The sequence below is a fragment of the Astatotilapia calliptera genome, chromosome 15 (genome assembly GCF_964374335.1).
Source record: "Astatotilapia calliptera chromosome 15, fAstCal68.1, whole genome shotgun sequence".
Classification (NCBI taxonomy): domain Eukaryota; kingdom Metazoa; phylum Chordata; class Actinopteri; order Cichliformes; family Cichlidae; genus Astatotilapia; species Astatotilapia calliptera.
This window is the reverse complement of record NC_137436.1, coordinates 8,424,816-8,437,831: the sequence shown is the minus strand read 5'-3', so window position 1 is coordinate 8,437,831 and position 13,016 is coordinate 8,424,816. Positions and strand designations below refer to the sequence as shown.

Here is a 13,016-nt window from a genome sequence, read left to right as displayed (position 1 = left end):
TTTATCTGATGTTTCTTCCTCTTAAAAAGGAGTTTTTCTTTCCCACTGTCGCCAAGTGTTTATTCATTTTTGGTCATCTAAAAAGTTTTCTCTTTATTTTCGTTGAGTCTCTACCCTGCAATAATAAAGCACCTTGAGGTGAGTTTTATTGTGCATTGAACAGAAGAAGAAGATATATCCAGGGAGAAAATTTGCACTTGAAAGAAATGTAGTGTGTGATTTGCATGGCCAGGCAGGAGGGGATGGACATGAGGTCTTTTCTCTCCTCTGACCCACCAGAACGGTGCCCTAGCTGGGTTACAGACTTCCTGATTTACTAATAAGGCACTGATAAGGCCTTACTAACAAGGCCCTCTCCCGCTTAACAAAACACACACTTCAGCAGTGTAGCCCACCCCTTTGTCACAAGAGAACTTGTGAGTAGGGTTTACAGAGGCGAGGAATGATTTGCATGTTAATGGATTTGCGGATTCTAAATGAGGTCAGTTTACAGTTACACCTTTTTGCATGCATGAAGGTCTAACGTCTAATTATGTCATTTTAATGAGCTGAGATGAGCTTTAGAGGTCTAAAAAAATGCTTTGAGATTTTGTAATATATATAATGTATCAAAAATGTTCTCCAAAGTCTCCAAACACATTTCAAATATCATACAACACTTTTCTCCAACACTTGGTGTCTCACTGAACTACTTCCCAGTATTTAGTCTTTTGTCCCTGGAGGCAGATGATGGAGCATATGCCTTACTCGCTGAGATGGAGATCAAGTGTGTGTTAGAGCAGCTGAGAAGCAAGATGGAAAGAGCAGGAAAGTGTGTGATTTCGTCCTACATTCAGAGGCTCGAGAGGCTACTCTCATGTGTGAAAGCACAGTGCAGTGTCTGTGTTTCACTTAGAAGCATGTGGTTTGTGTGTGTGTATGTGTGTGTATTGGGTAGGGGTATCAGGCCAACAAAATTAGTTTACCATCAGCTGTGCTCTCGTTCAGTCCCGGCCACCATCCAGTATTTCTTCCAACTCTCTCCATCTAATTGTGGCTCTGGACGGCTTTACAGCACCACCCTTGGGATGCTACTGTGGCCAGATCCAGAACACTAGGCTTTATGTAGATTGAATGTTTTATGGTTATGGACATAATATTTAAGTATAGAAACAGTCGCACCACAGCACCCTGCTCTAATAATTATGCCAGCCTGTAGGTAAGTGGGAAAAGCTGTGTAACTGACCTCACACTGCGTAGTGTGAGAGATGTAGATAACCCAACAGTTGAATCAAATCAATGCCATGTCTCAAGTTGGTTACATTAAGCGGGAGGGGACAGACAGACTCCACATTTTTTTTAAAGTAGAGCGGGGAGAGCGGGAACTGTAGTAGCCACATGGTGGTGAGTGCTGTCATGTTAAAACAGTTAGCCTTTGATAGCTGCTGCAGTGGTCAGAGGACAAATCATTAGAAATTTTCACTGTCTAGAATCTGATGGATGTAGCTTATGTGTGTGCCTTCACGCAAATGCATGGCCATGAGAAAAACGATTGGTGGGGGGAAGAGAATGGAAGAAAAATGATTGGTGGTGTGCTTTTGCTTGTAACAGTGACTTGATGTAAGTTAATCGTCAATTTGGAAAATACGTGATCTCAGATTCTACGTAGCCATACATGACTTTTACCCAGTATGTATCTGCTTCAGAATTTCTAATGTTAAATCACTTCAGTTTTTATATATGTACCACCAAACTGGATCAAGAATCACCTCAAGGCACTTTACATGGCACATGACTTACAATATGAAATAAGTATAAATAAAACGTGGAAGCAAGACAGCGTAGGTAAGGCAAAATTCATGACAGTGTCTTCTTTTGCTCCTGGTTCTGTGAAATTTGCTTAGTAAGGAAACCTGCACTTTTGGAATCTGTGAGATGTCTGCTTGCAGCTCCTGATGGCATGTTCATTGGGTGAAAGATACATGTTTTTTGTTTACATCTTTTGGTGGAATCGGGTTACCTGCTCTTCAATTATTTTAGCTGTTTGGTGGTTGTTGAAATGTTTTAGCCTGGTACCGGGGGTATTAGGGTTCAACAGGTTTTAACTGCTTATTACTTAATTATTTTGTGTAGTATGAATGGAGGTTTTTATCAGTATGAAAAACTCTAAAACAATTAAAAGTCCAAAAAGTCCTTGTGCTTGTTTGTGGTGAGCAGCAGATCAAACAAGTTAAGAATTAGAGACGGATTTAAGTGCCCATTCAGGCCTACAGGTTTTCTCTTAGCCATTGACTAAGCAAAAACCTGTAGTGATCCCGTATGTGTCAGGATTATCGGAGCAGTTGAGACGCATCTTTTCTAAACACCGGGTCTCGGTGGCTTTCAAACCCCAAAACACGCTGCACCAAAAATTGGTCCACCCCAAGGATCGCGTCCCCCGACACAAACAGACTAACATAGTGTACACTGTTAAGTGCCAGGAGGATTGCCAGGATTTATACACCGGAGAAACCAAACAACCTCTGGCGAAGTGGATGGCACAACACAGAAGAGCTACCTTGTCAAGCCAGGACTCTGCAGTCTATCTAAACCTACAGGCCAGTGGACACTCTTTCAATGATGAGGATGTACACATCCTGGACAGGGAGGAACGCTGGTTTGAGTGCAGAGTCAAGGAGGCCATTTACTTGAAAAGGGAAAGACCATCTTTGAATTGAGGAGGGGGCCTAAGGGTACATCTTTCACCATCTTATAATGCTGTGATTGCAGCCATTCCGCAACTCTCTGTGAATGGAATTTGCATAATCATGATGAAGTAACTGACTTCCCAGCCCATTGTTCCCTCAGTGGGCTGGTTTCAGTCATTATGCGAATGTACTGTTTATAAGATTGGGGAAACCTGCAGTCAGCTGAGACTGAAGAAGTCACTTGGATGAGTGACGAAACGTTTCTCCCACTGAAAACGCTACGTCCAGATGAACAGAATCAACTTTTGGAGAACACAGATCTCCTTCCTTCTTTCACATAATGGTATGAGCCAACTCTTTCTTTGCATGTGATTGGCCACATGGTGTGCCCCCCATCCCTACCTGCATAGATTCTCAGCAGAGCCAATAACAATTGGGCAATTAACAATTGACATTATTAACTGCCGTATGTGGCCTGCAGGTTGGAAGTCTGGCACCCCTGTTGTAAAATACTTTTTTTTAAAGAAACTCAGGGGAGCGTTATTGTAATACAAGCCTTAAGTGTAGTCTCTCTGTCCCCCTCTCTGTCTTTGCTTAACAGAAACCAACCAGGAAGAAAGTTGTGAGAAGCACTTCACACACACACACACACACACACACACACACACACACACACACACACACACACACACACACACACACACACACACACACACACACACACACACACAGTGCTTTACTGTCAGGTGCCACGTTTATTTTTAGCTTTCATTTATTGTGACAGTCCGTAGTCTGGACAGCTCCGGTCTCAGCTGATCCCCGCTCCCCCTCCGCTCCTATCCTCTCACTAAAAAAGGGGAAGGAAACCGTCATCAGCCCAAACGCCATCAGCTGTTCTCACCTGAGTCTCTAGCACCGCCCCGTTGAGCTCACTGCACCACTCCTCCCCTGCAGCCGCGCCCGGGACCACACCTCCGCTACAAAAGTATTTCCTCCTTCTAGTGCAAATCATGTGATTGTCTCACAGGGTCAAAGAAAGCTCCTCCCCCAGTGTTCTTTTCTTCTTAGTGGACAGGAAGAAAGAAATGACATCTGCACCCACAGCTGTCCTGTATGTAGATTTTCAAAAGAATAACAGGATAGATAATCCATAAAAGATAATCCATTAAATAGTTATAATAGTTGTTAAGGTCAGTTAATAAGAGTTTTTGAAGCTGCTTCAACCGTGAGTACTAAATTTGAGCAAACTGGAGTGACTCTTTGAAAGTGAAAGTAAGGCTGCTTAAGGAAAAAAACGACAAAATGGCTTCTAATGTATCACAGTCTGAGCTGGACTGCACCTGCCCTGTTTGTTGTGATATATTTAAGGATCCTGTTGTCTTGCTGTGTGGTCACAGCTTCTGTAAGTACTGTCTTGAGGAGTGGTGGAGGCAGAGTAGCCTTCAGGCTTGCCCGGTCTGTAAAGAAATATTTCCTATGTCTCGGGCACCACGTAACCTGGCACTGAGAAATCTCTCTGACAACCTGAGAAGAGAGAGGAGTCAGGCTGCATCAGCATCTAAGGAGCTCTGCAGTCTGCACAAGGAGAAACTCAGACTCTTCTGTCAGAATGATCAGCAGCTCATCTGTGTGGTTTGCAGGGATGCAAAACAACATAAGAAACACAACTGTGTCCCCATCAACGAAGCAGCAGAAGAGCACAGAGTAAGCAGTGCATGGATATTTGTTTTTAATTTGGTAGTTAACAAAAGTTAACAAATGTTTTTTAAATAATCTAAGTGAAACCTAACTAAGTGATCTCCCGTATACTATGTAATAATTATTCACTTTATTTATAGACTAAAATCAAGATTGAGGTGATGCACTTAAAGAGCAAACTGGGGACGTTTGAAGCAGAAAAACTCAGATATGATAAAATGGCTAACCACATTAAGGTAAGTTACAGACATATAATGCTATTGAAGCTAAAGCAAACATTGTATCTTGTCTTCCATCAGAATTGTGTTTCTCCTCAGCTCCAGGCCCAGGATACAGAGAAGACCATCAAAGGAGAGTTTCAGAAGCTTTACCAGTTCCTGAGAGCAGAGGAAGCTGGGAGGATAGATGCAGTGAGGAGGGAGGCAGGACTCAAGAGTCAGACAATGAACCTGAAGATCGTAAACATGACTGCTGAGATCTCCTCACTTAGAGACAAAATCAAAACCTTAGAGGGGGAGATGAAAGCTGGAGACATGGCATTTATGATGGTATGTGTGGCAATCAATACTTTTGATTTAAATTTTGCCATCTAACAAAATCTGAAGCACAGATTTTTAAAAATAATAATTTTATTATAATAATTCCTCTTTATTTGATAGAACATCAAATCCACTATGGAGCGGTAAGTACAAGAAACTGCTGGTTAATGATGTATTCAAGTTTGAAAATCCGTCCATCATAACCACTCACTTCTCTTTGAGTGACTACATGTGAACAAAAAGGCAAAATAAATCACATAAAAATCAACGGCGGTGCATTTGATTTGTTTTGTTTAGTTTTGTTTGGCCATTCTTTTAGATCTCAGTGCACACTCTCAGATCCAGTCACTCCATCAGGAGCTCTGATCGATGAGGCCAAACACCTTGGGAAACTGCTCTTCTCAGTCTGGATAAAAATGAAGACTCTAATCCAATACAGTAAGCAAAATATTGTTGTTTCTGACTCACCTTTTTGACCTTATATCTGAAGTTCCCTTTGAACATTTTCATTAAATAAAAGAACAGGGTGTTGTACTAACACCTTCTATTTCTGTTTTTTCCCAAAGCTCCTGTAGTTATGGATCCCAACACTTGCTCCCAGGGAATGACTGTATCAGAACATTTGACTTGTTTAGCATCATGCGATTCTACATTATTTCCTCAAAACCCTGAAAGGCTGCATCAATCAGATATTCTTGGATATGAAAGCTTTAGTTCTGGAAAGCACAGCTGGGATGTAGAGGTAGATGGTTACTGGGCTGTTGGTGTGGCTGCTCAAACCAGTGTTTCTGAAAAGATCTGGGGCATCTATGTGTGTGTTTGCACTAACATTCTGCGTGAACTTACACCAGAAGGTGATTCCAAAGAGGCAATGGAAAGTTCACCTCCCCAAAAGGTCAGAGTGAACTTAAATTATGACAAAGGAATACTATCATTTTTTGACCTTGGCCGGAAAGTGCCCATACATATTATCAGATACACTTTTACCGAAAAACTCTTTCCATACTTTCGCGGTAAGACAAAAATTCTTCCACCTGAATTGTCAGTAGGGATAACACAAGTAAAATAGACATTCTGCAAAACTACAAAGTCCTCATAAAATAAGGACTCATTTGAAACTCTCTTTTTTGTAATGTTGTGGATATTTACAATGTAACCAAAATTTTCAGTGATTGAATGTAATAGATATACAGTATTTCCACAATGCCCCATATTGTGGCTAATATCGGTCTACATGTATACAGAGTACATGAATGAATGGTTATGAGGTAATACCACATGACAATAGTGTACGACAATCTCGCTCTCTTTTTCAGTCTTTTCACCACTAAAACACTCCCATGTATGAATCCACAGCCGTGCTGATACTGAATCTCGGTGGTATTACAGCTGGAATGCCTGCTATGTTTTTTCAACTAATGAAAGAATGAAGAAAAACAAACAGAGGGGCCAAATTAAAAGAGAAAAGGGATCGAGAGAAGAAAACACTGAGGGAGAAAAGGGAAGAATGGAAGAACGGGGCATACGGCTTCATTTAGTCTGGACTCCTCTGCATGTTTTACACGAGTGTGAGTCTGCTTTTGGCAGAGCTAATGAAGGTTCGAGATGGAGAATGACTGACAAGCCTGCTTAACTGTGGTTGTGAGGGAATTATGTTTGAATTACTTTAATTTGAGAAACGTGTATTTTTCAGATTTATATGAAGGGAATTTTGCTTTTGCTATTTTGAAAGTTGTTTTAATCATCAGTATATTGTTCATATTTACTGAGTTAAAATTGATTTGTAAATGTACAAACCTTACTGCAAACTCAATTGTGTCAAATTTCAATTTCTGGAATAAAAATGTGTTTCCTCTATGGTTTGTTGTTGTTGTTGTTGTTGTTTACTCACACTGTTTTCCCTACACAGTCAATTTCTTTAAAAGTGTAGCAACTGTTTTTCTCTCTCAAAATCCCCTTTAAATAATCAATCATTTGATATTTGAACAGAGAACTGAGCCACTGAGCAGAATATGTCAAATGTTATTTTAAATGAATTTCTCTTTAAATCAAATCTGAGAACTTTCAAAGCTCAAGCCGTTGTTTTTGTAAGTTCGTGGACATTAGTGTTGTCCCAAAACATTACAGAGAAAATCAATAATTTTTTTTAGCACCAGTTAATTTCCTTAAATAAATTAAGAGGGACATAAATATAATCGTTGTGTGTATATTGTACATGGGATTCAAACATGTAGGTACTTTATGTGAGTGTGCTGTTCATAAATCACTGCGCACAGGTCAGAGGTAAAGAAGCACCGAACTAATGAAGCAGGACAAAGATATCAAAAGTGGAGCAATGATGTTTATGAGATTGACAACACGGCTCCGAGCAGGAGTGGTAACAGTAAGCAGGTCACAAGTTTAGATGGGAATAGAAAGAAAACAAACGAGACGAGCAAAGGGAGGGGAGAGATGTGCCAACTGCCCTGAGGTTGGAGACATAAGATCTATAGTACTTCGGACCAGCGCCTCTGTAGTCACACTTGGCTTGGCTTCTGAGGAGATGACAGTGTGTCTCAGTGTATGTGCTCAGTTGGTGATGAAAGAGTTGCAAATGTGCAATACTGTGCCAATTTTCTAAAGAGCCCTTGTGGAGATTTAGATTATTTATCATGTAATACCATCAGGTATCATTTGAGTGACCTCAGATTCAGTCTGCAACATGGAAATGACCTCAAACATGCAGGTTGGTCCTGAATACACTATATGAATAAAATGCCTTATGAAAGTATTGAAAAGTACTAGGCCACACCTCTTGATCTTTGAATCCTGGTCCTAATGCCACAACATCAAGCACCTAACCATACACTGTGCCTTTACAAATATTTGCAAAAGAATGGGTCATTCTAAAGAGCTCAGCAAATACAAGAGTGATACTGTAATATGATGCTAATATTGCCCGTAGATAATCCATTATCAAGTATCAAGTCGTATTAGTGCAAACTCAGCAACAAAGTTACAGAGCGGGTATTGTTATCAGCATAAAAACTGTGCACTGGGAGCTTCATGGCATGGATTCCATGGCTAGGCAGTTCCTATAAGTGCAATGTAAGTGGTCCACTACTTTTGCCCTTGTAGTGTAGCTTGAGCGACAAGAAGAAGTTCAGCAACAGACAGTATGGTCTCCACAGAGCCGTGTGTAGTCCCAGACTCACTGAGTCAGGCTCAAACTACACAAAGAGAACTAAGACACAAAGAAAAAGCCACAGAACAGCTTAATTATATGCACTATAAATGGGAGCAAATATCTGTTTTTCTAATTTTTTCACAGTATTATTAAAACCTGACTTTTTTTTTCATTAAGAGCTTGCAAACCTTTGCTCAGTGTGCACAAATGGATAGATGATGGACATACAAATCAGTTAAAATAAGTGGTGGAATAAGAAAAACAGCTATACGCACAACAACCTGTATGCACACGCTACAGTTACTGAAAACACCACAGCAGTCAGTGTACATAAAGTAATATATAGATAAATGAGCATGAGCATGGAAACACACGTGTGCACTCTTATGCGGTTGTTTTTCCATCTGCTCCTTGTTTTCAGGTCCTTCTTGGTCACTTTTTACTCTTGTTATTGTGGTCTGGATATCTTCAAGAAACAAGACTCCGAGTATAGGATGTTGTCATCTCTCTTTCTCTCCTGCATTATGTTTCGTTTGGAGGCAATCACCGAGAAGAATCTGAGCAGTACGTGTCCTCAGCAATCATAATCATGAACTCCCCACTGGTCTGATACACACACACACACACACACACACACACACACACACACACACACACACACACACACACACACACACACACACACACACACACAGGCCTGATTGCTCCTCAGTCTGGTCTGTATAATGTTATAGATGCAGATTGAACATACCAGTCAGGACCTCACAGGAGGACACTGGGAGGAAAAGTGATGCAAGAGAGGAAAGTAATAATTTATTAGAAAATCTGAGTAAAATGTAGCAATGAAAGAAAGTTAGTGCCAAATAAAATCTTTCTCTGACTAAAACGATGCTAGACTTTAAGAGACTGGACTTTCACCCCGTAATAAATGATTAACAAACTGTTTTGCAAATGTTGCTTCTTCCTATCTGTGACATAAAGGCGCACACTAATACACACACTTAACGCTCGTTGAGCTGCGATATTCAAGTGCTCTGATAAAGTGCTGTCTGGTGTTCTCTCACTCTCTAAGCCCCCTGAGACTAGATCAATACTCACTCAGCGTCAAGTTACTGCTAATGTCTTCATGTTTTTAACCAGGCAGTGTGTGCGTGTGGTTAGTGAACCTATGTGTGTGTGTGTGTATGTCCCCCTGATGTGACCCAAGTTATAATTATCATTAGATGTCAATGAAAGTGAAAGGAAGAGTTAGACTCTCCAAAAAATCCCCAAAGTCCTGACCCACAGCGCCCCCTAAGGACAAGTATTGGAAGCTGCAGCTTTCCTGAAAGATTGATTTACTTCTGTGAGAGGAAAGAAGCTCAGTTAACTTATGAGAAATTCAATGGTTGACTTATATTTGAGAATACCCTTATCTCTTCCATAATTAGCCTACATTCATACCTATAAATTACAGGGTCATACAGAAGAATATTGTAGCAATATATGTCCTGAATCAACAGGTATACATTAGCTCCAACATCCAATATAGTGTGGTTTGCAGGATTTTAAATAAAAGGATGCTCTGTTTGATTAGGTGTCTGCACATCAGACAGGAAACAAATAGAAAAACTTATCAAGAATCCTGGCTATGTAGTCAGGTCTGAAGAGAAGAGAGTCCAGCAGTTTATGGAGAGATGAATGCTCTAGGAGCTGAAATCAGTTATGACCTCCCCTGCACATCTACTTCATACCCTTCAGGTTGTCAACAGTAGCATTTTCAGTCGAAGACTGCAACTCTGAGCATCCCAGGAGGTCCTTCATACCCACTGTGATAAGACTGTTTATAGAAAAATAATTATATATTTTTATCTGCATATTTCCCTGCTGGCAAATATTAGTGATTGACAGTTTTATTCATTTATATGTTACAAACTTTATTGGGAATTTATATTGTTCTGCTGTTTGGGATATGTGGTGTTATGTCCGTGTTGTAGTTGCTGTGGCAATGTAATTTCCTGCAAATGATTAATGAAGGATCGATCTATCTAACGGGCAGAGAAAGCACAATATGCATTCTTACATATCAGGAATAATTTTACATTGCAGTCGAAAGCCACAGAGCAGTAAGCTTGGTAAGTTAGTAATCCTGTGTCCTATAGGTTGCATCTTTTTTTACCTACTACAAAGATTACTTTAACAGTATTTCCAGTCCAGGAAGTAGACATAAAGCAATAAAAATGCTTTGGTTCTTTTAAGAGAGATCACTGTGAAGTCAAATGTGAAGCCAAATGTTTAGAAGAATTGACAGAAATGGACAACCTGGATAAAAAATAGAATTAAATTGGGTCGTCGGAGATTGATCAAAACCTCTGTAATGGTCTGATTTTTTTCTAGATTTCAGGAAGTTGGTTGCAAATAATGGCCAAAACAGAAAAAATAATGGCAGGTTGAATGAAAAAGACTGAATATACACTTTCAATCATATTCAGAAGGCAGGTGGAAGTCCTGTACATATACAAGCTTTGACTGTTATAATAAAAAGAAGTGTTTTTCCACATTCAGCCATTCTCTGATCTCACCTCCACCTCTCTTTATCCGTCCCCTCATCTCTTCATCCCAATCAATCTCTCTCTCTCTCTCTCTCTCCCTCTCACTAATGCACTCTTTCATGTGCTCTCCTATTTCTCTCTCTCACTGCTGCCCTCTTTCCCTCACCCTGATGTCTCATGGCTCTTTTGTAGGCCCTCTACATTTTTGGGGGTAATGTGATCTCCCCTATTCCTCCCCAGGGTGGTCCACTCCTCTCATTCAAATAACAAGGTCAGGCTGAATGGAGTTGGTGAACAGAGGAGGGACAGTGAGAGAACAAGTCTCAAAGAGAGAATGGGGAGAAAGTTAGATGACGGATATGTAAAACTGCCATTATATCTCATTTGTGTTCATTCGCAGGTTATGCTACAGGTAGGGTGTGCATAGAGTGTGCAATGTGATGCATTGCATCATGCAAGCAGAGTGTGTGTGTCTTAGCAATGTACCTGTACCATCTGTTAGATCCCATCCAGCAGCTGCTGCTGTTTTCAGCCTAACAAGGCAGGCCGAGTATTTTCCCAAATAAGTATTCCATTAAAATCTACCTTATCTTTATTTACACTTACAGTGTAACAAAACATACTTATTTCATGTAGTCAGTACAATTTTTCATTAGAGTACTAATATCTAGTGCTTCACATTTCAAGCCACACTTAGCCATTCACACATCTCTTTTCACACTCAAACAGATGGATGTATTTAGAGCTCTGCCGATATATCGGTCAATATTAGCTATTTGTTAATATATAAGTATCAGTATTTAAAATCGTGGATGAGAGAGATAAGAAACACCTTGTTCATCAGAGGTAAACTTCCCAACTTCCCTGTTGGCAATAGATCTGTTTGGAATACCGTGAACTAAACAACCGACTGATCGCAGCAGAGCGTAAACAAGTAATGCATGACTTACTTTAACAATAAAGCAGGATTCTTGTTAAAAGCATTTTCACTGTATCTGAAAGAAAAATGAGTCCTGCCTAAGATCACTTCGGTGTGCAGAGACCAAACACCAACCTTGCTATTAATGAACTCTCAGCTTTACTTCCTGAGCAGCAGCTGTTTAGATCTCTAACTGCGCATTATGTCTTTCATTTCTTGTGGTACACCAATGGCATACGATACCTTTCACCCCCCCACCATCCTAGATGCTGGATGAACGCGATGAGAATGATTACAAAACAGTAATGTTACAGGCTATGAAGCCAAATTAGCAATTAGTAAATGCATTCCACATTAAACATTGGTCATCTGATGTACCGCCAATGTAAACATAATAATTTGCGCAGCTTTAAGATTGCTGTCAGAATTAACTTTATTGATGTTTTACCACAATTCAGTAACAAGTTTCTCTTTCTGCAATGTTGTCAACTGTTTTACTTGGATTTCCATATAATGAAACTACAATGAAACAGGAGGATTAAGATGGCATTAGTGAAAGTCGTGCACAGGCCAGTCAGGGTTTAGTATTATTGCCACTCTGTTTATAACAGCAGATCTTACAAATAAGGATTTTAAGCATACAGAATGAAAGCAAATTTACTTCCAAAAAGAAATAATATGTAGTATTATTCCCTGTGTTTCTGTGCTATTTTTTCTGTTTTTATTTCAGTGCCTTTTTCTTGGTTTGCTCTTACTGTGGGTTACTATCTTACATATGATAGACTCACGTTTACCTCTTTTTCTACCACAGGCTGCCATCTTTCTTTCCCCATGCATGAACCACCATGTTTCCTTACCAGGAGATGAGTATGCACATCCACACCCATACACACACCTATGCACACCGCTGCAGTGCCCCAGGCAGCACTCTATAATGTAGATGCCCCAAAGGAGCATGGGTAACTCAGTCCCCTCTATCTGCCAACTGCTGTGACACAAAGAGGCTCGCATTACACACACACACACACACACACACACACACACACACACACACACACACACACACACACACACACACACACACACAATTAACCACACAAGCTCATGCATTTATACAAGCACATACTCCATATTTTAGCTCTGGTTGTCATGACGCAGACACATTTCAAGCACATAATCAGCCAAATTTCTTTCATTCAAACCTGAAGCCAAAAGAGCGAGGATTAAGAGAAGAAAAAAGTGAAACCGAGCTAATGTCCTAACACACTGTCAGGAACGCTTTAAGGCATCGTACACACTCACCGCTGCACACTCGCTCACACAACAACACAAACCACCCATTTGCTTTTTTACCAGTGCACACTGAGAAAGTTCCAAGGACAAGTTACCCATAATTAAACGTCAAAAGCTGCGTGTTCAAATGAAAATCATTTTCACCCTCACTTGTCACCTCACAACGTGCAAATGTGTTTAACAAAGTCTGTGTTTGTGTGTCAG

At 40.3% G+C, this 13,016-nt stretch overlaps 1 protein-coding gene across 2 annotated transcripts; it reads left to right on the top strand.

The window, feature by feature from the left end:
- The first annotated feature begins 3,732 nt into the window (after nt 1-3,732).
- LOC113007044 (zinc-binding protein A33-like) lies at nt 3,733-6,760 on the top strand. 2 transcript variants are annotated; one of them, XM_080289921.1, is made up of 7 exons: nt 3,739-3,938; nt 4,035-4,370; nt 4,505-4,600; nt 4,682-4,912; nt 5,024-5,046; nt 5,223-5,341; nt 5,470-6,760. In XM_080289921.1, the coding sequence occupies exons 2-7, from the start codon at nt 4,143-4,145 to the stop codon at nt 5,970-5,972; spliced, it is 1,200 nt and encodes a 399-aa protein (XP_080146047.1). In that variant the 5' UTR covers nt 3,739-3,938; nt 4,035-4,142; the 3' UTR covers nt 5,973-6,760. The 2 variants fall into 2 exon arrangements, with proteins under 2 accessions (XP_025999164.2, XP_080146047.1); XM_026143379.2 differs by having other exon boundaries at nt 3,733-4,370.
- Nucleotides 6,761-13,016: the final 6,256 nt, after the last annotated feature.